The sequence below is a fragment of the Rhinoderma darwinii genome, chromosome 5 (assembly GCF_050947455.1).
Source record: "Rhinoderma darwinii isolate aRhiDar2 chromosome 5, aRhiDar2.hap1, whole genome shotgun sequence".
Classification (NCBI taxonomy): Eukaryota; Metazoa; Chordata; class Amphibia; order Anura; family Rhinodermatidae; genus Rhinoderma; species Rhinoderma darwinii.
This window is the reverse complement of record NC_134691.1, coordinates 33,343,980-33,367,333: the sequence shown is the minus strand read 5'-3', so window position 1 is coordinate 33,367,333 and position 23,354 is coordinate 33,343,980. Positions and strand designations below refer to the sequence as shown.

At 38.0% G+C, this 23,354-nt stretch overlaps 1 protein-coding gene across 6 annotated transcripts in view; it reads right to left on the bottom strand.

Moving 5' to 3' along the window:
- Positions 1 to 23,354, bottom strand: part of CSMD3 (CUB and Sushi multiple domains 3) — a 1,175,227-nt gene that overhangs the window by 600,756 nt on the left and 551,117 nt on the right. For 2 of the 6 annotated variants that reach the window (XM_075825814.1, XM_075825811.1), the window contains one exon: positions 11,678 to 11,755. The exons of the other annotated variants lie outside the window; for them this stretch is intronic. In XM_075825814.1, the coding sequence (XP_075681929.1) occupies positions 11,678 to 11,755 (78 nt within the window). The remainder of the gene's footprint in view (positions 1 to 11,677; positions 11,756 to 23,354) is intronic. 6 annotated transcript variants of the gene reach the window in all.

The window sequence follows — 23,354 nt, the reverse complement described above, 5'->3', positions numbered from 1 at the left end:
AGGTAAAGGGATTGTCCCACGACATCCCTTTTTTTAAATTTTATAACCCATCATAAAAGTTAGATGGGACCCCTACAATTGCAGAGAAGGAAGGACCCAAGTCCCCATTCTTGGTTGGATAGCAGGCAGAGCCGATACTGCCCCTCTTCATTGAGGTAGAAAATCAGAGTGCTGGAAATAGCCAAACATACTCATTTGGTTATCTCTGAGGTCCCATTCACCTCTATGACGAGGGACAGCACATGCAAACAGATTAGAGGGGCAAACTAATAACAAAAGTACAACAATGTGGTTGCATTAGTGTGAACACCCTTTTATAATTGGGGATGTGGTTGTGTTCAGAATTAGCCAATCACATTTAAACTCATGTGAAATAGTAGTCAGTACACAGCTGCCATTATTTAAAGTGATTCTGAGTAACCCCATATAAAGTTCAGCTGTTCTATTAGGATTTTCCTGACATTTTCTTTGTTGCTTGTGACAGCAAAAGCCTTGGTCCGTAAAGGGCTTAAAATATATGAAAGGGATCTGATTGTTGAAAGGCATCAGGCAGGAGAAGGGTACCAAAGGCATTAGATATTTCCAATTTCGAATTTCCAAGGCATTAGATAGATCATGGAACACAGTGAAGACGGTCATCAAGAAGTGGATTACATTTGGCACAACAGTGATATTACCAAGACCTGGACGTCCCTTAAAACTTGATGATAAGACAAGACGAAAATTGGCCCAGGAGGTTACCAAGAGGCCTACATCAACATTAAAGGAGCTGCAGGAGTTTCTGGCAGGTATTGGTTGTGTAGTGCATGTGACAACAATCTCCCGTATTCTTCATATGTCTGGGCTGTGGAGTAGGGTGGCAAGATGGAAGCCTTTTCTAACAAAGAAAAACATCCAAGCCCGGCTATGTTTTACAAAGACCTACATCAAGTCTGCCAAAAGCATGCGGGAAAACGTGTTATGGTCTGATGAGACCAAGGTTGAACTTTTTGGCCATAATTCCAAAAGGTATATTTGGCGCAAAGCCAACGCTGCACATCACCAAAAGAACACCATGCCCACAGTGAAGCATGGTGGAGGCAGCATTATGGAGCATGGTGGAGGCAGTATTATGCTTTGGGGCTATTTTTCTGCAGCTAGAACTTGGGCTTTAAAGGTGATGGGAATTATGAACAGTTCCAAATATCAGTCAATATTGGCAAAAAACCTGCAGACCTCTGCTAAAAAACTGAAGATGAATTTCACCTTTCAGCACGACAATGACCCAAAGCAGAACGTCCAAATCAACAAAATAATGGCTTCACCAGAAGAAGATCAAAGTTTTGGAATGGCCCAGCCAGAGCGCAGACCTGAATCCCATTGAAATTCTATGGGGTGACCTGAAGAGGGCTGTACACAGGAGATGCCCTTGCAACCTTGACAGATTTGGAACGCTTTTGGAAGGAAGAGTGGGCAAGAATTGCCAAGTCAAGATGTGCCGTGCTGTAAGACTTCTACCCAAAAAGACTGAATGCTGTCATAAAGTCAAAGGGTAATTCAACAAAGTATTAGTTTAAGGGTGCACATATTTATGCAACCAAATTATTTCTGTTCTTTATTTTAATTTTTCCTAAAAGATTTTGTTTGTTTTTCAATACAGATTATAGGTGACATTAAAGGTGCAAAAAGTTCTGATATTATTCATCTTGGACTGATTTTTTGATATGACAAAAACCTGACATTTTAACAGGGGTGTGTAGACTTTTTATATCCACTGTATATCCCATTAGTTATTCATCTTTTCGAGGGGGTCAGCATTGCTTGGACACATTACATTGAGCTGACCACCACTGTTGCTCTCTGATCTACAGACTGCAGCCACGATCCCCTTAGTGGCCTTCACATTTAGAAAACTGCAAACATGATGCATGTGGCCACTTCTGGATACACAAGGGACAGAGTTAGGAAAGTATTTGCTTTAAATGGAATCTGCCACCTTTCCTAGAAAGAGCTTCTATTAGATGCTCTTTCTAAATTATATCAATGAATGCTATTGCACCAGCTGAATGGCGCTCCTTCGGGGCACCAATTTAAAGTGTATGATTTATGCACCCGGTGGTGCCGAGAGGCTCCTTCAGTTACATGCAACACACACTTTAAATTGAAACCAAGATTACAAGGCGCCATTCAGCGGGTGCAACAGCATGCAATGATCTGATATAGAAACAGCATCTGATCGACGTTCTTTTCTAAAGGGGGCGGGGTCTGCTTGCTGACAGACTCCTTTAAATGCATTTTGGAATTGTACTTTAGAAGAGGGATGCATTGGAGGATGGATGCATTGGAGGATGGATGCATTGGAGGAGGGATGCATTGGAGGAGGGATGCATTGGAGGAGGGATGCATTGGCTTTGAGCTATATTTTCTTTACCTTATGTAATATTGCAACGTATGGACACTCTATGGACTAGAATTTCAATGTACAGCCCTGGAAATGTACCATACAGTGTGTATGCAATCATTTCTACCAAATTTATGGACAAAATAAAATCGTAAAACAAATTCAAATAGAGATATTCATTGAAATACTTTCTAAAAGGCATTACAAAGCTCCATCCAACACAGAGACTCTCTGACAGCCCTTTATCGTTGGTTTCTTGTGATTCTCGACACGCCATTTTTGTCTTTATCACCCAAGACAGAGATAATAAACTGTGCAAATATGAACCTTTATTAGCTGACTCCATGTATATCATTTTCATGTGCTGGCTTAGGCACAAATGAATGAATCAAATTATTTAAGACATTTTGCAACATTATTATTCTGCTTGGATACGGCAATGTTGCTTGTATTAAAACTACAGCATAATGTAATGCATTTACCAGTCCATGCACGTTCTGTGTCGTATATATCTGAATGTAATATGACTATTTGCATAAAATGTTTATTTTACAGTAAATTTTATTTCATATGCAAATATCAGGTGGCCATTTCTATTAAAATTCTAGAAAATTGTGAATTGGAATAAATGGGTATCTAATATTAATGCAAATCAGTAAATATTTTATCCAACTTTAAAAACTTTAATAAACTCAAGATGCATCGCAGAAAAACTCATAACTAGAGATAAATATTTTCTACGGTTTCATTTAACAGTATAAGAAAAAGAATCTGTGAAAAGAAGCAACAGATTTATTGAGTAAGCTACATTAAAAAAAATACTTTGGCCAAAACCAGTACACTTATGCCACGTGCAGGACCTGAGGGGGCAGTACATGAGTTCTCTCTCTTTGGTATTCTTTGAATCCATGTGTCATGCTCCGCCTCCACAGACCCTGCACTAGGCATAACACAGTGTATCAGTTTTGCTCGGAGTGTTACTTTAAATCCTCATATATGAGTAATATTTTCCCTAAATTAAATACTATTTAGTAGAGAATAAGAAAAACATCTGCTGTTGAAATTTGCATCTAGAATGTTTTTCTTTAAATTACTTAAAATCATTTTCTTTAAATTACTTAATTTTATTTAGCAGCACTGAAAAAGTACCACCCTCATTTTATTATATGTATACCCCCTATAACCAGATATGGAAAGGGGTATTTCATTAATACCAGGGGTCAAATAACAAATGGGGTCACATATTTGCTGCCATTTAGTTAGCCCATGGTGGCATTACACAGAACTAATCCATTGGCATTGTGTAACATGTAATGTGTAGGGGGCCTACTACGCTGGTATAAAAAAAGGTATTTGAGCAGAATATTTAGTTCATGTATATTTAAAAATTGTAAATTTGTAATAGATTTATGAAGGAAAAAAAAACTAGAAAACCCCTTTAAGGCTGGAAATGACCTTGAAGTGTTTTTTTTTTTCGTGATGAAGGAAGAATTGTATAGTCTAAAATATAAAACATCACAAACCACAATTCAACATCAGGAGTTCATAAATTAATGAACATTGCAATTTACAAGAAGCACTTTTTATACTGGATCAATATACCATTAACTAAAGCATATATCACAAATCTTTACTCAATGGATTTGTTTTTCCATGTGTTGGTATAAATCAAAACTGATTGGGATAATATATGAGTAACCTGTAAAATGTGTATATATATATATATATATATACACACACACACATTTTATATATATATATATATATATATATATATATATACTACCGATCAAAAGTTTAGGGTCACTTAGAAATTTCCTTATTTTTGAAAGAAAAGCACAGTTTTTTTCAATGAAGATAACATTAAATTAATCAGAAATACACTCTATACATTGTTAATGTGCTAAATGACTATTCTAGCTGCAAACGGCTAGTTTTTAATGCAATATCTACATAGGTGTATAGAGGCCCATTTCCAGCAACCATCACTCCAGTGTTCCAATGGTACATTGTGTTTGCTAACTGTGTTAGAAGGCTAATGGATGATTAGAAAACACTTGAAAACCCTTGTGCAATTATGTTAGCACCACTGTAAACAGTTTTGCTGTTTAGAGGAGCCATAAAACTGTCCTTCCTTTGAGCTAGTTGAGAATCTGGAGCATTACATTTGTGGGTTCGATTAAACTCTCAAAACGGCTAGAAAAAGATAGCTTTCATGTGAAACTCAACAGTCTATTCTTGTTCTTAGAAATGAAGGCTATTCCATGCGAGAAATTGCCAAGAAACTGAAGATTTCCTACAACGGTGTGTACTACTCCCTTCAGAGGACAGCACACACAGGCTCTAACCAGAGTAGAAAGAGAAGTGAAAGGCCCCGCTGCACAACTGAGCAACAAGACAAGTACATTAGAGTCTCTAGTTTGAGAAATAGCCGCCTCACAGGTCTACAACTGGCAGCTTCATTAAATAGTACTCGCAAAATTCCAGTGTCATCATCTACAGTGAAGAGGCGACTCCGGGATGCTGGCCTTCAGGGCAGAGTGGCAAAGAAAAAGCCATATCTGAGACTGGCTAATAAAAGGAAAATATTAATATGGGCAAAAGCACACAGACATTGGACAGAGGGAGATTGGAAAAAAGTGTTATGGACAGACGAATCAAAGTTTGAGGTGTTTGGATCACACAGAAGAACATTTGTAAGACACAGAACTGAAAAAAATGCTGGAAGAGTGCCTGACGCCATCTGTCAAGCATGGTGGAGGTAATGTGATGGTCTGGGGTTGCTTTGGTGCTGGTAAAGTGGGAGATTTGTACAAGGTAAAAGGGATTTTGAATAAGGAAGGCTATCACTCCATTTTGCAACGCCATGCCATACCCTGTGGACAGCGCTTGATTGGAGCCAATTTCATCCTACAACAGGACAATGCCCCAAAGCACACCTCCAAATGATGCAAGAACTATTTAGGGAAGAAGCAGGCAGCTGGTATTCTATCTGTAATGGAGTGGCCAGCGCAGTCACCAAATCTCAAACCCATAGAGCTGTTGTGGGAGCAGCTTGACCGTATGGTACTCAAGAAGTGCCCATCAAGCCAATCCAACTTGTGGGAGGGGCTTCTGGAAGCATGGGGTGAAATTTCTCCCCATTACCTCAGCAAATTAACAGCTAGAATGCCAAAGGTCTGCAATGCTGTAATTGCTGCAAATGGAGCATTATTTGACGAAAGCAAAGCTTGAAGGAGAAAATTATTATTTAAAATAAATATAAGTGTGAGTTTTCAAGGAAAACACAAAATTGTCTGGGTGACCCCAAACTTTTGAACGGTAGTGTGTATATATATATATATATATATATATATATATATATATATATATAAAACATCTATCACATCGCTATAATTAGCAAGCATCTTTTGCGTGATGCTAGCACGATTTTATTTAAATAATTATAAAATGATTAGCATTTGTTCTGCCTAGGGAAAGATTTGGAAGTGAAATATATATGCTCCATATAAAATGAAATGACAGTTTAGACATTTGTAAAGTGCAGATTAGTCATGTTTTTCTTCCTAAATTCGACAGTCAACTGGGAATTCTATATTCCCCCATAGAGATGTTGTAATTCACAACATAAGCTTGTTATACATAGCATGTCATTTTGCTCTTTTAGTGCCATGTGCTATTTGTCTATTTCTAAATGGATATTTTCCAGTTCATGAATTCAGATTACAGAACATGCTAATTTGGGTTCCTAAAATAGTGGGACATTAGAAGAGGGATTGTCTGTAACTTAACTGTACCAAGTTAGACCGAGATAGATTTAACGTTAATTATTATAACTAATATTAGTTTCAAAACTGTCTTGGAGCCATTTGTCATTTGCCTTTTAATTTTTAAACTTTTTTAAAGGCTCAGTTTCATGAATTCCCCAACATGCTTAGATGTGTCCTCTCTTAACTTTTCTAGCATTGTTTTAAGTTATACAATTTGTCACGATACCAATACAATACAATCTCGCGCCATCCAGTAAAAAAAATTTTTTCAAAAATGTACAATTTAATTTAACATGGGAGTCTTAGGGCAACAGGTGGCTGACGGGTGGCATCCATCATAGGGACCCATCACAACCATCCAATAAAAATAGTATATGTCAAACGTGTAAAGTTTTTGGGCGACGGATGGCTGACGGATGGCATCCACCAAATTGAAACATTTGTTTTGCATGTCTGTTTAAGATCTCGCACTATACATCTCGGGATATGTCGGGCTTAGAGATAAGTTAAGGAAATACACATTTTTGTATCTCACATAGATGGTAGGTGGTGCTTTTCCCGGGGTTCCTGGCACCACCCAGTGGAAATGATTCTGAGGGTCTACCCTCCATCTATACAGAACATGTACTGTACACGTCCAAATTATATCTTCATAATTTGGGAGTTCTGTTTTTAGAAGGTGCCATTCCTTCGGAGTCTACTAGTAAGAGATGAGTATCAGTAACAGATTGCACATATGTATCTACCTGCCAGTGGAGAAAAGCAGTGTGGGAGCACAGAAGAGGAGAGTATTGTCATTAGAAGTACTTTAGTTATCATTCCTATGGCTATCATTCCTATGGGGGTACTGTTGCTGGCACCATTTTTGGTTGGGGGTTCCTTGTGTCCACTTTTAATTGCACCGTAATCATTGTTGTTATCATTGCATATATAGGACATATGATCAATAAGGTCTAATGGGTTTGTGAATTAACTAAAGAAAAAGGCCACAGTAGTAAGTGGCTCCAAATCAGCTCAAAATGGGTTGATGGTTGTCTTTTTCTGGACCTTTGGTCCCATTATTGTGTCAGATCCTTGGCCCACTGGATAAACATCTGGTATGCTGGTGGGCCTACCTAGTGGTAGATATTTCCTTCTAGATAATGCAGGGAGCTGTTTAGCTTCATGTATCAGAACCCGGCCTTAGAATAAATTGGCAGGGGCACAGATCGGCAGGGGCATAGCTATGTGGATACAGAGGTAGCGGTCACACCTGAGTGCCAGAATGGTCCAAAGGCTCCTCTGCCATATAAGAAGAAATGAGTATTAGAAATAGCACATACAGATGTAGCCAAGTTTATCTAGACTCATAACTTTCTGCATCATGAGATTCCATAACAAAATCCATTGAAAAGCAATTGAAAAAGCCAAGTTAAAAAGTTTCCTGACACTGTATCTAATGCGTTAAAAGTCAAGATAAAGATGGCTACAGCTGTAGTAAGTGGGGGGGGGGGCCCTATTACAGATCTGTCTATTTATCTCATATCTATCTATCTATCTATCTATCTATCTATCTATCTATCTATCTATCTCTCTATCTATCTATCTATCTATCTATCTATCTATCTATCTATCTATCTATCTATCTATCTATCTATCTATCTATCTATCTCATATCTACCTGTTTAGTCACTAGATATAACAGAAACAACCTTGTAATATAAACCTTTTTTCTTTTGTGTACCATTATCCAGTTCTCTGAATGCAGCCAGCAGCGTAATAGCTGTTTTTATTTTGGTTGCCATAGCTGCATCCTGTGACATGTAAATGTTTCTACAATAATCATTCTTCTTTTATATTTATTGTTATAGGGAAAAACATGAGCACAAAACCTAAACTTCCCAAACGTATGTTGTATATTCGTATATCTACCATAGACTAGAGAATAGATAGAGTGTTCTCACCTACATCATAGCTATGTAGAATCTATATGCCAGGAAGTGTTAAAGAGCTGCAGTAATTTCTGAGCTTAAAGGGTCACTGTCATCCCCAAAAACATTTCACCTGTGATAGAGACATCTCAGAAACTCTGATCAGTAGAGTTCTAAGTTCTGGGACTCCCATGATGCTTTTGCCATTTATGGACTCTCCCTAAAGTGCCATATAGAGGTTACATAACTGATATAGATAGTATAGAACGTGTACATGGCTTTCCGAGAGAACTGAGAATTGCTGGCAGGAGACAAGTAGGCTCAGCGCTTGACATCCTTATGTTTTAGCCATTAGGAAAGTCTTAGGCCCTGTTCACACGTAGAATTTTGAGGCAGATTTTGACCTGCCTGCACTTTCCTGTTGCAGTTTTCGCTGCTTTTTTCCCCAGCGGCCATTGAGGACCGCGGGCAAAAAATGCAGCAAAAAACGCTTTTTCTGCCTCCCATTGATTTTAGTTGGAGGTCAGAGGCGAAACCACAGGATGTAAGAACATGCCACTTTTTTTCCCACGAGTGGCTAAATCAATGGTAGGCGGTTTCAAACTTTTTTGGCACTGATTCCGACGCGGTTTCCCCATGAAAGTCAGTGCCAAACAACTCTGTGTGAACTGGGCCTTAGTATCCAGGCCCCCACACAGTATAAATATCCCTTTACATAGCCCTGGCAACTAGAGTGAAATTTTCTAACATTTATATTTCTGACTGAATTAAAGAGTAACTAAACTTTCCATAAACTTTCTATTGAGCCCGTACACCGCTCACTTGGCTATCCAAGGAAAGCTGATCAGAAACGAAGCGGCACAGCGCTACTGCAGCATTGTTGGATCAGTGTGGATCTCAGAGCTCGGACACCCATCGAACAAAACTTCTGACATGTCACTATTACATATCGAAAGTTTAGCTACACTTTAAGGAAACTGAATACGCAGAATAGTAATACTTTATATAGAGCTTCATCTTTTTTTAATCATTAAAGTGGTTCCATCATAAAGTTCGGGACCCCCTTTATAACATAGATCTAAATGCCACTCCCAAAGAGCCGATCTCACTTTGTCAGTCACAGCCCATATAGCTATTAAACGGATGGCCATTTATTTGAATGGTGCCATATAATACAACATTTTCCCAGCAGCGGCCACATCTGAGGATTAGAGAATCCAGTCCATTCAAGTCTGACTACAATTAAATTAGGCATTCAATTGCCATACAACTCTTAATATTTATGAGTGGGGTTTTACGGTTTGCAAATATAAATGGTTATTACATCTTAGATTCTAGATTCCTGTATGGGACAGCTGTGCGTTACCTTAGCCCGTTATGCCCAGTGAGGTGGCGATAGGCAGCCGCATCCAGACGGGGAATAAATGGCCACGGATGGGAATAACCCTTTAATATTTATTTGAATGAAGACAAAATATTGGTCACTGACATTATATAGGGTCTCAGGGACCAGTGATGTACGGACAGCATACAGTATGTTTTGCTATGCACATACTCAGCCATGCAGCTAGCTTTATGGATTGGCTATGTATCTTATATATGGTTCCTCTATCCCAATCAGCCGCATACATAAAGATCACTAAATGATCCAAGCCAAATGTGTGTCACATGGATGAGTGAGTACAAGCACAATGCACCTGTAGTCTATAATACTATATGCACAGCATAACCAGTTGCCATTCCACATTTTTACCCCCTTTTGGTAGGTGGAGGCCATTACGAGTTTTGCTATGTGCCCCTATGATTTCTATGTACACCCTAATAACTTTGCTACAAAATTAAAAAACAAAAAACTGCTTTACCTGTTAAAGCTAAACTATCAGAGAACCCCAGTACACATCCAGTGTCCTTATTCAAATTTAGTCACGTAAAACCTCTTGAAACATAACTATTTATCCTACGTAGCTCGACAAACTAATTCCTGCTGTGTATCTTTTAAGATATCTACATCAAAGCTTCCAGAATGTTTTTATTTCCATTATTCAGTTATTTAATTTCCTCCCGCCATGTACTCTTTTAGAGCAATCACTGCTGGGTAATTCGTCCACTCTTACTACTAAACCTATCCTCATTTATGCAATTAATAAGCTCTACACTATTTAATGTCAAGATTGTATTCACATAAAACTTCCATCAAGATTGGTCTTTTTTATTTTTGGCATAATGGATCAAGCTTGAACAAATTGCTTATGTTATTATGGATAAATAATAGATTATTCTCTGTAAATGTCAGTTCAATTCAGGCAACATATGGGATTATAATGTAATGGTATATCGATTTATCTTCCATTCTCACTAATGATGGTTAAAAGGATGGACTGAGGGTTCTCTATTGCTTCCAGCAAAACGACGGATCCAGTGCACAAAAGAGACAAATGGAAACCACGGGCACTGGATCCGTCACCATTGAAATCAATGGTGATGGAAATGGAAACCTCTTGTTTCCATCGGTGTCAGTTTGTGTCTGCTCAGGGTCCCGTTCTGACGGAAAGCTCCAACGGAATGTCAGAACGGGACCCCAACGCAGATGTGAACAAAGCCTTACACGGGCCAACATGGGCCGTGTATATGAGCGCTGATCAACGAGACTACTCTCTCGGATGATCGTTGCCCTGTTTTCACAGAGCAAGTATCGGGAACACACGTTCATATGAACACTCGTTTTCTGGATAATTGACCCATATAAAAGGGCCTTTAGTTTTATAATGTGACATGAGTTTTCCAGTATATTCAAAGAATGATTCTACTTTAATTATGGAAATTAATATTCAATGATCAGTGAGGGTCTATTTCATTTACCACTATTTAACTCACTACTGTCCAAATTCAAACATGATCCTGTGTTCTTTAAATAACTCTTCAAAACTGGTTTGACACAGTAAGTTCTCATGCACTTGGCCATGTAACGCATCTGTAATATGGTGACCATAGCCTCCTATAGACGCATACTTTACATCTTTATGCCTCCAATTTTTTGGGGAAGTACTTAGTGTTTTTACTCATAAACTCAAATGAGAATGGTCCTTCTATGGTGCTTTCTCTGCTCTAGAAATACCTCTGTCATGTCTTATAAATAATTATACAAATACATTTTCTCTAAGGTGTCTAATTCCCTTTATAAATAACATAAAACTATGTATAAAAGGCTTAAAATGTATAATTAAAGCATTATTTGGACAGACAGACAGACAGACAGACAGACACCCCTAATACAGTTTACATAAAATAATTCCTCATTAAATTCATAAGTCAAAGGAATCTTTGTGGAGACTTTCAATTCTGTTTTTGATTCTTTTGACTACTTCAGGTTCAAAATCCGGTACCTTCTGCATTCAAAAAGATTCATGTAAGCCGACCCTAAGATACTAAATACCATAAATGATGTAACCTCAATGTCAATATGTTAGACCATCATGTTACAAAGAATAGCAGACAGACTAAAGGCAAAAAAAATATATAAACATTTCATATTAAACAATGCTTTAATAACAAGAATAAAAACAGACACAAAGAGGTCAATGATGCACCAAATTAGAAACAAAAATGGGTAGACTCACAGATAGAAAACTTGCTGCTGATGTCTTTCCCTGGAAACAATTTAAATCCTCTAGACTTATAATCTATGGACTTTTTCACTATTTAGGAAAACAAAGAAGAACATGTATAAGGTAAAACAGTCTAGTTGAATCATTTTTGTTAAAACTTGCGATGGTCATCATTTCTCTCGAGCCATTTGCAAAAACAAAAAGATGCAAATATACATTTTGCTCAATATTTTTAGGACAGTTATGTGTAGTAGATTTCATGGCTTCAACTTTGACCATTCTAGCTGCTCTTTTAGAGTATTTTAGGCTGTCCTGGGTTTTACTGCTGTAAAGATCTTGTGATCTTTCATGTGGGCTGTCAGTCAACCAATTTTGAGAACTACCTTCTTTTAAGTACAGTAGTTCTAGATAATGTTATGCACACTGAAAAAAACATAGCTTGCAAACACTCTGGCCTTATGTAAAAAAATGTCAGCACAAGACATAACATAGAACGATAGAATGAGCAATAGATGAAAATTTGGGTTGAAAACATCTGTATCTATAACCTGTCTGATGTTGTATTAATATCTATATTGTATCTTTTGTGTCTAGTGTATTTTTATTAGAGTGGCTTTTAGTATACTACATGTATTTCATTCGCCATAACAAGTAACCTAGTACCTAAATAGTGTTCATACTATTTCATTACTATTTACTTATTTAGTTAGTTAATGTTTTTCTTTTTTCATGATCTTCAGCTTTCTCTCATCATAAATAATATTGACTAGCGTACTGTTCGATTTGTTTTAATTAAAAGGTTAGTCTTATCATAGACAACCCTTTTAAAATGAGAGCTACGGCTGTTTGCCCCCGGTCCGACTCCTGACATAGCAGCAAATATAATTTTTTTCCTGGGAAAGTTGAGATTGGATACTTATTTTCCCTGCAGCGCCACTAGAGGATTTGTAGTTTTACAAGCACCATTCAAATAAATGTCCATCAAAGGAATCCAGCAATAGACCAGGTCCGCCAATAATTCTTTGTAGAATAAAAACTAGTGGTTTGTGTTTTCACCATGATTTTGTTGCAAACTTAATTATGATATATCTTTTTTTATTATATCTAAAAAATAAGAATAAGGGCAAAGCCACACGTGGCGGAATTGCTCTTGAATTCCGCTGCGGACACTCCGCAGCGTTAATCCGCAGCGGAGCCGTTTCTCCATTGCCTTCCACTTCTATTTAGTAGCGTTCGTTTAGATGAAGCTGAAAATTCCGCTGCGGAGCATAGGCTGCGGTGCGGAATTTGGTGTCCGCGGCATGCACTGGATGTTGCGGAGTTGTGGCAGACTGGTTGAGGACTCATGGCGGAATTTCTCCATTGACTTCAATGGAGATTCTAATTTCCGCAATGAAGTACGCAGCTGTCATGCACATGTTATGTGTGCTGCGGATGCGTCTTGCTTTTTTGACATGACATTTCTTCATTCTGGCTGGACCTATGTATTTCTAGGTCTACAGCCAGACTGAGGAAGTCAATGGGGCTCCCGTAATTACGGGAGCGTTGCTAGGAGACGTCAGTAAATAGTCACTGTCCAGGGTGCTGAAAGAGTTAAGCGATCGGCAGTAACTGTTTCTGCACCCTGGACAGTGACTACCGATCCCAATATACAGCAACCTGTAAAAAAAATAGAAGTTCATACTTACCGAGAACTCCTTGCTTCTGTCTCCAGTCCGGCTTCCCAGGATGACGTTTCAGTCTCAGTGACGGCTGCAGCCAATCACAGGCTGCAGCGGTTACATGGACTGCCGCGTCATCCAGGGAGGTCGGGCTGGATGCCGAAAGAGGGACGCGTCACCAAGACAACGGCCGGTAAGTATGAAATTCGTTTACTTTCACTAGGGAAAGTGCTGGCCCTTCTCTCTATCCTGCACTGATAGAGAGAAGGGAAGCACTTTTACCGCAGTCCGCAGCAGCTAGTCCGCATCAATTTACTGCACATTTTGGGCAGACCCGCGGCAGAATCTGCCACACAGAATCTGTGCGGCATTGATGCGGACAGTTGCAGAGGAAATCCGCCACGTGTGGGCATGCCCTAAAACTTCAGTAATGTAAAAATATCATTCAAAATATCTGACAAACTGTTTTTTTCCAAAAAGTTGGTAAAGTTCGCTGTAAATAGGGAAAGTGGCTAAAAAAAATAAAATTTATTAAATTGTAATATAGATGAACATTGAACACCAATTATTCATTATCAACTATTGCTAACACCTCTGTAGCTAGTGCTCAATGTGCTAAATGTTGTTTGTTTAACCCCTTAATGACCGGGCTAATTTTTGTTTTATCATTTTTGCTTTTTCCTCCCCGCCTTCCAAAAGCCATAACTTTTCTTTTTTATGTTGCTGTTTGAGGGCTTGCTTTTTGCAGAATGTTGTAGTTTTTCATGGCACCATTTAATTTACCTTATAATGTACTGGGAAACGGGAAAAAAAATATTTGTGGGGTGAAATGGGCAAAAAACAGCAATTCTGCTATTGTTTTTTTGGGTTTAGTTTTTACGGCGTTCATCATGCAGTAAAAATAACATGTTAACTTTATTTTATGGGATGATTCGATTACGGGGGTACCAAATTTATATATTGTTTTTGTGTTTTACCACTTTTACAAAGAAAAAACAATTTGTGAAAAAAAAAATATATATTTGTGACGCCATAAATGGGAGCCAGAACTTTTTTGCTTTTCCATCGATTGAGCAGTATAAGGGCTTATTTTTAGCGGTTTTTATTAGTACCATTTTGGGGTACATGTGACTTTTTTTATCACATTGTATTTTATTTTTTGGGGAGCTAAGGTGACCAAAATACAGGAATTCTGGCATTTAAAATTCTCTACGGAATTTTCTACAGAGTTCTACGGACGCGCCAATACCAGTTATGTTAATATTTCTATTTTTAACATTATCTTACAGAGCAAAATGCGAAAAGGGGGATTTTTTTTATTTGTAGATAATTTTTTTTGGACATTAACAAAAACTTTAGTTACCTTTTTGTTTTTACCTTTTTTCTTAGTTCCCCTAGGGATTGTTGGATCGCTAGCACTGTATACTGCAATACTAATGTTATATAGTATATAGCAATTTTGAAAGGCTGCAATCATACCCTGCCGGAGGCAGAGCTTAATAAAAGTACAAAGATGGCAGCCCCCAGGCTGCCATGACATCCATACGTTAGAGAAAAAATGGGAAAAGGGGAGGTTGTTTTAGCTTTTAGTATTTATTTTTCCATTGAAAAAAACTTTAACAGTTATTTTTTTTAACTTTTTTATTAGCCCTAGGGATCGTTTGATTGCTAGCACTATATACTGCAATACTAATATATTGCAGTAATATAATGATTTGGACCCGCTGCTATAAAGTCCTGCTGGAGGCAGCTCTTAATAGGAGTACAAAGATAGCAGACCTCGGGGCCTTTATTAGGCCTCCAAGCTGCCATGACAATCATTGTCACCCCATGAGCGCTTCGCGGGGGGGGGGTGATTAGCTGTCGGACGATGTCGCCCCCTCTATCTTTCGCCTTTCGCTATTGACCGTGGCATCTAAGGGCTTAAACGGGCGAAATCAAAGTGATCTTTGATTCTGCCCGTTGCAGTGAGGTAGAAAAGAAACTCATCTCAGAGCGTCTGGCAGACGCCATATCGACACATCAAACCTTTCTTCCATTCAGGTTATTGATCAGATAAGCGATTGTGACAACGGCCTGGGATAGGCCAAAACGTCCTAAAACAATCGCATGTTCCAAAAAAAAAACATTTATACCTTGGAAATAAAAGCATTTGAAAAATGTACCTTTACCTCTACGTTCATCTTTACCACTGAGTGCTAGGGTTATTTTTTATATACACGTTGCAGTGAGGTGTCAACTGTTTTACACAGCCAACACCTGCTGAGTATAAGCGCGCTCCATACTTCCCTTTAACGCTTGTCACATACATGTACATGACAATGTGTTAAGTGGTTAAGGGAATTTTGTAAAATGCTGTCAAGATTTCTGCAGCAATAACACAGAAAATTACTAGAATATTATTAGATAGCTAACTAACAAATTACTGCACCCAACCGTATGTAAAATCTCTTGTATGGAGACGTAATATAGCACCTATAGACCGCTATGAGGCCCTATTTTACCTCCATATGCCTCTGATTTCATACCTAGGCATTCAGAGGTTTTTCTGTCTGATTCCTATGGAATCCAAAAGAAAAAACTCATGGCATGCTTCATCGGACACCGTAGTTCTGAGAGATGCCTTACGGAGGCATCGTACTGTGCACCACCCGGAGTAACTGTGGCTCTATAGTATCTAATCATAGGTACTCCATGTAAAACTATACTGGATCCATGCAGAAATGGTCTAACAACAATTCAAATTATATTTTAATTAAATATTAACTTTATATAGGGGAAACAATTTAAACTACTGCCATTATAAAATACACCACTTCTTAAAATATATATTTTTTTTTAAATGTATTCTTTTTTAAATTCTATACACTATACACCCTATTATTCCCCCTAGAATATGCCATGTATGCCTTTTTGATTTTTTAATAAAATCTTGTAAAATGTTTATTTTCAAGACTAGAACAAAATACCATTCAGCTTAAAGTTTTTTGATATTTAATGAAAGCTTAATAAAATGAAGACATGAAATATGACAATCAGAGCTGTGTAAAAAGATTGATGTAAATATTCTAGACTGTACGCAATGTATAAATGTTAGGAACTTGCTGAGATTTTATTTTCTCTTTTTTCCTTATGCCACAAATTTTTTTTTAAAAATATGCTGAAATGTAAAGGTGAAATATTGATAATAAAATAAAATATGTTTTAATGGCTAACACATAATTATCTAAAATAGTAAAAAAAAAAAAAAGATATCAAAAGGCCATGGGGAATTTAAAACATGCTCTTGGTGAATCCGCACAGATATATTATTGGAAATGAAATAACTGGAATCTGGATATTTTGCCAAAAGCTTTTAACAGGCTACTTATTTATTAATTCATGCGGATAAAATGTTGCACAAACTGTTCAAAATCTTGGAACAAAGTAAAACCATTTATATGCACCCAAGTATGACAAAAGATAATGTGATCCATTCAACTGTATAAAAATGGCATCTACATCTGCTTTTTGCCAGTATCCAGGCTGTTGAACATTTAACAAGTGAAATGGTGTTCAGCAATATATATATATATAGCACAGGAAAGCAGACAAAGGCTCTTTAGTGCTACTTATAGCCCATTGTATGGTCACGTTAAGTCTTAAGATGCAGCCAAAATACAGAAATAACCGACTAATTTGCAATACAACTAAGCAAAATTATCTCTTAATACCACCAATGAAATTCCAAAAATGACTAATTTCACTGGAACAGGAAGTTTTATATTTATTAGAGGGCCAAATATCAAACTGATATTGGTACTCAAGTCATACAATATATACTGTGAAGAAATTGTAACCGTACAGATGTACTACAGCTGAGTTTGTCATTTGACACCATCCATTGTGATCTAATCATGTAGTACCGTATCTTGAATTTTCCATAGGTGTCTCGCCCCAGTAAGCTAACATAAAAAAGTTACCTTACTAATTCAGCTCTGCTACATCTGTATATTCTCATGCTAAGATGGTCATTCTAAATTGAGCTCAATTCCTTTTAATTCATCACAGATTTTAAAATCTCTGCTTGCAGTGATTCAATAGGAACCTTCATACATTTTTTTTTTCCAGTGGATAAAAATTTATCCTGATCATGTGAAGATCACACAGTCCTTACAAGACACAGCTCTGATACCTGTACTGTAAGGCTGGGTTCACACGTGGCGGAATTTCACTTGAATTCCGCTGCGGACACTCTGCAGCGTTAATCCGCAGCGGAGCTGTTTCTCCATTGACTTCCACTTTAATTTAGCAGTGTTCGTTTAGACGTTGAGTAAAATTCCGCTGCGGAGCATAGGATGCGGAGCGGAATTTGGTGTCCGCAGCATGCTCTGTCTGTTGCGGAGCAGTTGCGGACTGGTTGCAGACTCATGGCGGAATTTCTCCATTGACTTCAATGGAGATTCTAAATTCCGCAATGAAGTCCGCAGCTGTCATGCACATGTTATGTGTGCTGCGGATGCGTCTTGCTTTTTTGACATGACATTTCTTCATTCTGGCTGGACCTATGTATTTCTAGGTCTACAGCCAGACTGAGGAAGTCAATGGGGCTCCCGGAATTACGGGAGCGTTGCTAGGAGACGTCAGTAAATAGTCACTGTCCAGGGTGCTGAAAGAGTTAAGCGATCGGCAGTAACTGTTTCTGCCCCCTGGACAGTGACGACCGATCCCAATATACAGCTACCTGTAAAAAAAAATGAAGTTCATACTTACCGAGAACTCCCTGCTTCTGTCTCCAGTCCGGCTTCCCAGGATGACATTTCAGTCTAAGTGACGGCTGCAGCCAATCACAGGCTGCAGCGGTCACATGGGTCATCCAGGGAGGTAGGGCTGGATGCCGAAAGAGGGACGCGTCACCAAGACAACGGCCGGTAAGTATGAAATTTGTTTACTTTCACTAGGGAAAGTGCTGTCCCTTCTCTCTATCCTGCACTGATAGAGAGAAGGGAAGCACTTTTTCCGCAGTCCGCAGCAGCTAGTCCGCATCAATTTACTGCACATTTTGGGCAGATCCGCAGCCGTAATCCGCAACCCGGATTAGGTGCGGCATTGATGCAGACAGCTGCGGAGGAAATCCGCCACGTCTGGCCGTGCCCTTACAAGCCCTGCACCTGTGTGTCCATCACATGGCCAGGATAGATTTCGATCCACTGAAAGTAAATAAGGAAGGTTCATATTGAATGACTGCAAGCAGAGATCTTGAAACTGTATGTAATTGCTGTAACAATTTCCATTATACAAAGAAAAACATTTAATTGCTGAAGTTGGAATACTCATTTAACCCCTTCTCCTTTTTCATCCCCCACCATCCAATTGCCACAATTGCTGGTGCATTGAAAAAAAAACACAGTTTTTTTAGTTTTATTTGTACAACGTTTACCGTGCAGTAAAAATTACATGTTACATTTATTCTGCTGGTCAGTACAATTATTTGAATTTGTTTTGTGCCGTCTTATTCGAAGACCCAAATTATTTTTTTATTTTTCGGTCGATAAAGCTGTGTGAGGGCTTGGTTTTTGCAGAGTGAGCTGTAATTTATTTTGGTACTAGTTTGGGGTATACATGACTTTTGATAAATATTTATCCCATTTTTTGGGAAGGTGAGGTGATCAAAAAAGGTGATTTGCCATTTTTTTTACGGCGTCCAACGAGCCGAATAATTAAAAATATTTGAATACTTTGGATTATTATGGACATGATGATACCAATTATATTTATTTTTTATTGTTTGTTTTTTTTTACATAATAGATGGAAAGCTTTTAATGTTTTTATTTTACATATTATTGCAAATGTTCTTAAACGTTTCTAATTTACAGCAGTTTTGGGAATAAATGATGATAAATCTCTCATTCTGGTAGAGGTCCTGTCCCCTTCATCTGCACCCTGTCCCTATTCTCATCACTTTCAGAAAGCAGCAAGAAAAGTAAAAGGTCACAAATTTTAGCGCAACTATGGCGTGCACCAAAATTTGCAACTGTTTTTTTTACTGGCAAAAACCTCTTAAAACTTAATGTGGTGCCTTATAATTTCTCAGTAACGTTTTAACTTAAAATTTTGTAATATGGTTATAAGAAGATACAACAGATGCCAAGTATTATTTGGCACATGCTACATCTGTACCCATTGGTAAACTATTGTTTTCTCCGGTTATTCTTGTTTCCTGGTTCATTATTCAATACTAATAAATATAATACTTTGTATTAAATAAACAATACCAAGTTCGGCCAATCTCACAAGTTTGTAATACGGCAGAAGTCCAAGTGTTATACCTGTAGGAACTTATGCACATGGGTGTATTATGGCTCCTTACAAAATTCAAGTTGTATGGAGCCCTAATATGGTACCCATTGGTATCTATATGGCCATTGCTTCTAGGTGTTATATAGAGATACAGGAAGTGTCTACAACTCCGCATTATGGAGGGACTCTGAGCTGTCCCACAGGCCCCATGTAAGAATTTATGGATGCTAAAATTTGCACCAAAATTTGCCAGCATGAAATCCGTTTCATGCATATTACCTATAAAGGATGGAAGGTGATATAGTTTAATTCCTATACTATAAATGCTTGTGTTGATAGTTTCAATTTTGTTTTATTATATTCCTTTATTATACAGTTGAATTGGACATTTCAAGGTGAAGAGATATTAAAGGGCAGAGACAGAAGTGTGGTAGTCATTAGATGAAATGTTTGCTTATTACGTCTAAATTACCCAGAATTTGTGGTTCTATAAAACTCAGTCACTGTCAAATGGAGAAAAGCCTCTGTCATTACTACTATTTTATATGCCAGATTTGGATAGAAGATTGAGCATTTCAAAAAAATTAATCACCTTTCATATAAATAAAGCAATGATTATTTTATTACAAATTTTTTTCCCAACAATGTTAACTGATGATCTAGCAAAATTGAGAAATGAATGGGAAATTGACACTGATAAGCAGATTAGTAAATTATATGCGGCGGAAGTTCCAATTCAGCAAAGTGCTTAGATGAAGGAGAGAATAGACAAAAAAAGATCTAGCTTGCCAGAGTCCTTAGTCAGCAAAAAACAAATGAATTAAAATGATTGCCCTTCTGCTTATTAAAAGAACACTGTCTGATAAATCTCACGCTCCGCAAGGTCAACTCTGTGCTTAAATACATTTTTAATCAGTAATGCACCATGATTGTGATAATTGGCGAGCTCGCAGATTTTTAATCATTCGGTTTATATAATACGTCTCCCTCTGTATGTAAAGAGTTACATTATGCAGTATATAAAAACTAAATCATGTGCCAGAAGGTCCTGATCTGTATTCTAATGAAAGGTAATTGACAGTGTTTTTATACACATTGTGGTATTACAGCAAGAGTGAACATCAAATCGGATTATAAGTTCAAGGGCAGTGATTTAAAGAGGATCTGTCACGAGTTTATTAATGCCCTATCTCCTAGCTAATCTCTTAACTAATCTAATAGGCGCTATGATGCTGATAACTACAGTAATTTTTTTTCTCAGAAACGTTTATTATTTGAAAATTTCTGAGCATTTTTATAAATATGCTAATTTGGCTATACTTGCCAAATGGGAGGTTACTCTTTCTTTTCTCACTGGGCGATGCAATGTTTTCTGTATGACGCTGTCCAATCAGCGTCATACAGTTCTTCTCTTCCTAGCCCAGCAACACAGCGTGATCATATAGTATACTGCTTCCATTCCCGACTTTGTTTTCAGCTGGTGATACCTCCGCTTGTTTCACAGCTAGAACTGCGTTCCTAGTGCGAGGATCTCATCTTTCATATGCCACCATAACCAATGTTCTAGGTGGTCCACAGCCGGAGATATGGCTATTTGAAGTTATCCCCCTTCCCTCCAGCCTCAGTCTCTCACACTGTGTGAAGCAGCTTCATGCTGATAGGTCAGAGGCTGTGAGGCAGCTCCACCTCAGGAGAATCACTGGTGTTAACACCCACTTGTCTAATTTAGCCTAATTTGCATATTTAGAAAAAAGCTCATAGCTTTAAAAATAATAAAAATGTTGGGACACAATTTTCACCAGCATTATTAGTGTGACAGCTCCTATTAGATTAGCTAGGAGATTGGGCATTCCTAAACTAGTGACAGATCCTCTTTAATAAGAGAGCATTGATCATAATATAAAATAGTGTCTAATTTCTAATAAGATGGATTATATAAATTAATAGCCCTTAAATCAGTACAATAACGACCAGATAAGGCTCAATAAGTGTGTATAATAATAGCTGTACTTCATTTGTATAAGCTTATAGATGTAGCAGAGCTGAATTTATACTTTTAAAACACTTGCGCTACTCCTGTGTACAACACCACAAGCTAATTTAACTAAAGTCTAAATTAAATTGGTTGAGCAGAATTAGAAAAGTTTAAGTCTAAGTAGTCCTCTCCATTATATAGCCGAGCTTAGTAGTCCTCTCCATTATATAGCCGAGCTTAGTAGTCCTCTCCATTATATAGCCGAGCTTAGTAGTCCTCTCCATTATATAGCCGAGCTTAGTAGTCCTCTCCATTATATAGCCGAGCTTAGTATTCCTCTCTATTCATTAGCATGTAGCGGTAGTTCTCTCTATTCATTAGCATCTAGCATACGGCCTGTTGACCGGCTTACAGCAGGGAAATACAAGTGAGTAGACAGATAAAAAAGTGTAGATTCGGAGTCTGCGTCTTTCAAGCTATTCATGGATTATGTCTTAGACGGGTGGGGGGAGCTGAGCCCTCTCTATACGCCGCAGGTGTCAGCTGCATGTTATAGCTGATACCTCCCACTAACGACAGGGATTGGAGATAACCTTGATCCCGGACGTTTAACCGCTTAAATGCCACGGTCAATAGGGACTGTGGCATCTAAACTGTTAGACAGAAGGGAGGGGCTCACTCTGTTACCCCACTGGGCTTCCTCTGCAGCATTTGCAGGGTGCCGATGGTTTGTCATGGTAGCTGGTGTCCCCCAAGTCTTTCTTGGTGCCATTTGGGCTAACAGGAGAGCGGAACTTTCTCACACTATGCAGTCCTAACATAGTCTAATGATAGATCTGCTTTTGTTTTTTTTAAAACTAACTTCCCCCTCTATAAAATTCTAACATTTTCATCTTTATATACTTTGAATAAACTTTGCAGAAATTAATACTACAAGTGAATATAAGAAACATTGTAATTTATCTTATTAGAAAAAAAATGTCTCATATTCCACTTATCAGGCTCCTCCCCCCCTCCCTCCTCCCTCACTGTTTACTCACTCTTAATATACTGCTTTATCCGTCTTGTTTTAGACCAGACAAATGATAAGCTCACTGAGGGACCAGGTTACAGCTGCCTATAGAAGTGTATGGACAGGGGAGGGTGGGAGAAGCATAGTGAGAGAGAGGCACAAGACACAGATGGCACAGCAATTTCCTACTAAATTTTACATCTCACCCCAGTGCTGGATTCACAGCTCATTGCTCATTACTGCTGTATGATATCATCTGCGTTACTGCTGCTTCTGTGTGTGTGCTACAAAAAGATTGGGGAAGATGATGTTCTCTTCCCTATGTGTGCAGTGTAAAAAAGACATGATAACAGTTAGGCTTCTACCACTAGCTCAGAGAGAACTGGGAATTAGAGATAGAGCCTGCAGAGGGGAAAACTGAAAAAATAAAATGCCAAACAAAAGACTTATAATGGCCAGAAATAGTGTTATTCCTCATGTGCACACATATGACAGCTAATTCTGAAAAGTCACGTGAAAAGTTAGGTATGCTTTAAACATATATTAGGTCTTAAACAGAAGTGAAAATGAGTCCTTATCTTTGGCAGTTTGTATTAATTGAGCGGAAGTATAGTAGTTAGCATTTTGTTCTGTTTTTAACACTCATCACTCATTTTATTCAGATTATGGGAGTGCTAAGTGAATTCTGGGGAACCAGTCACTGTTGCTTAATAGAATTGCAATGTCTTCCACTTAACAGCGAGATGATTTCAAACATTAAG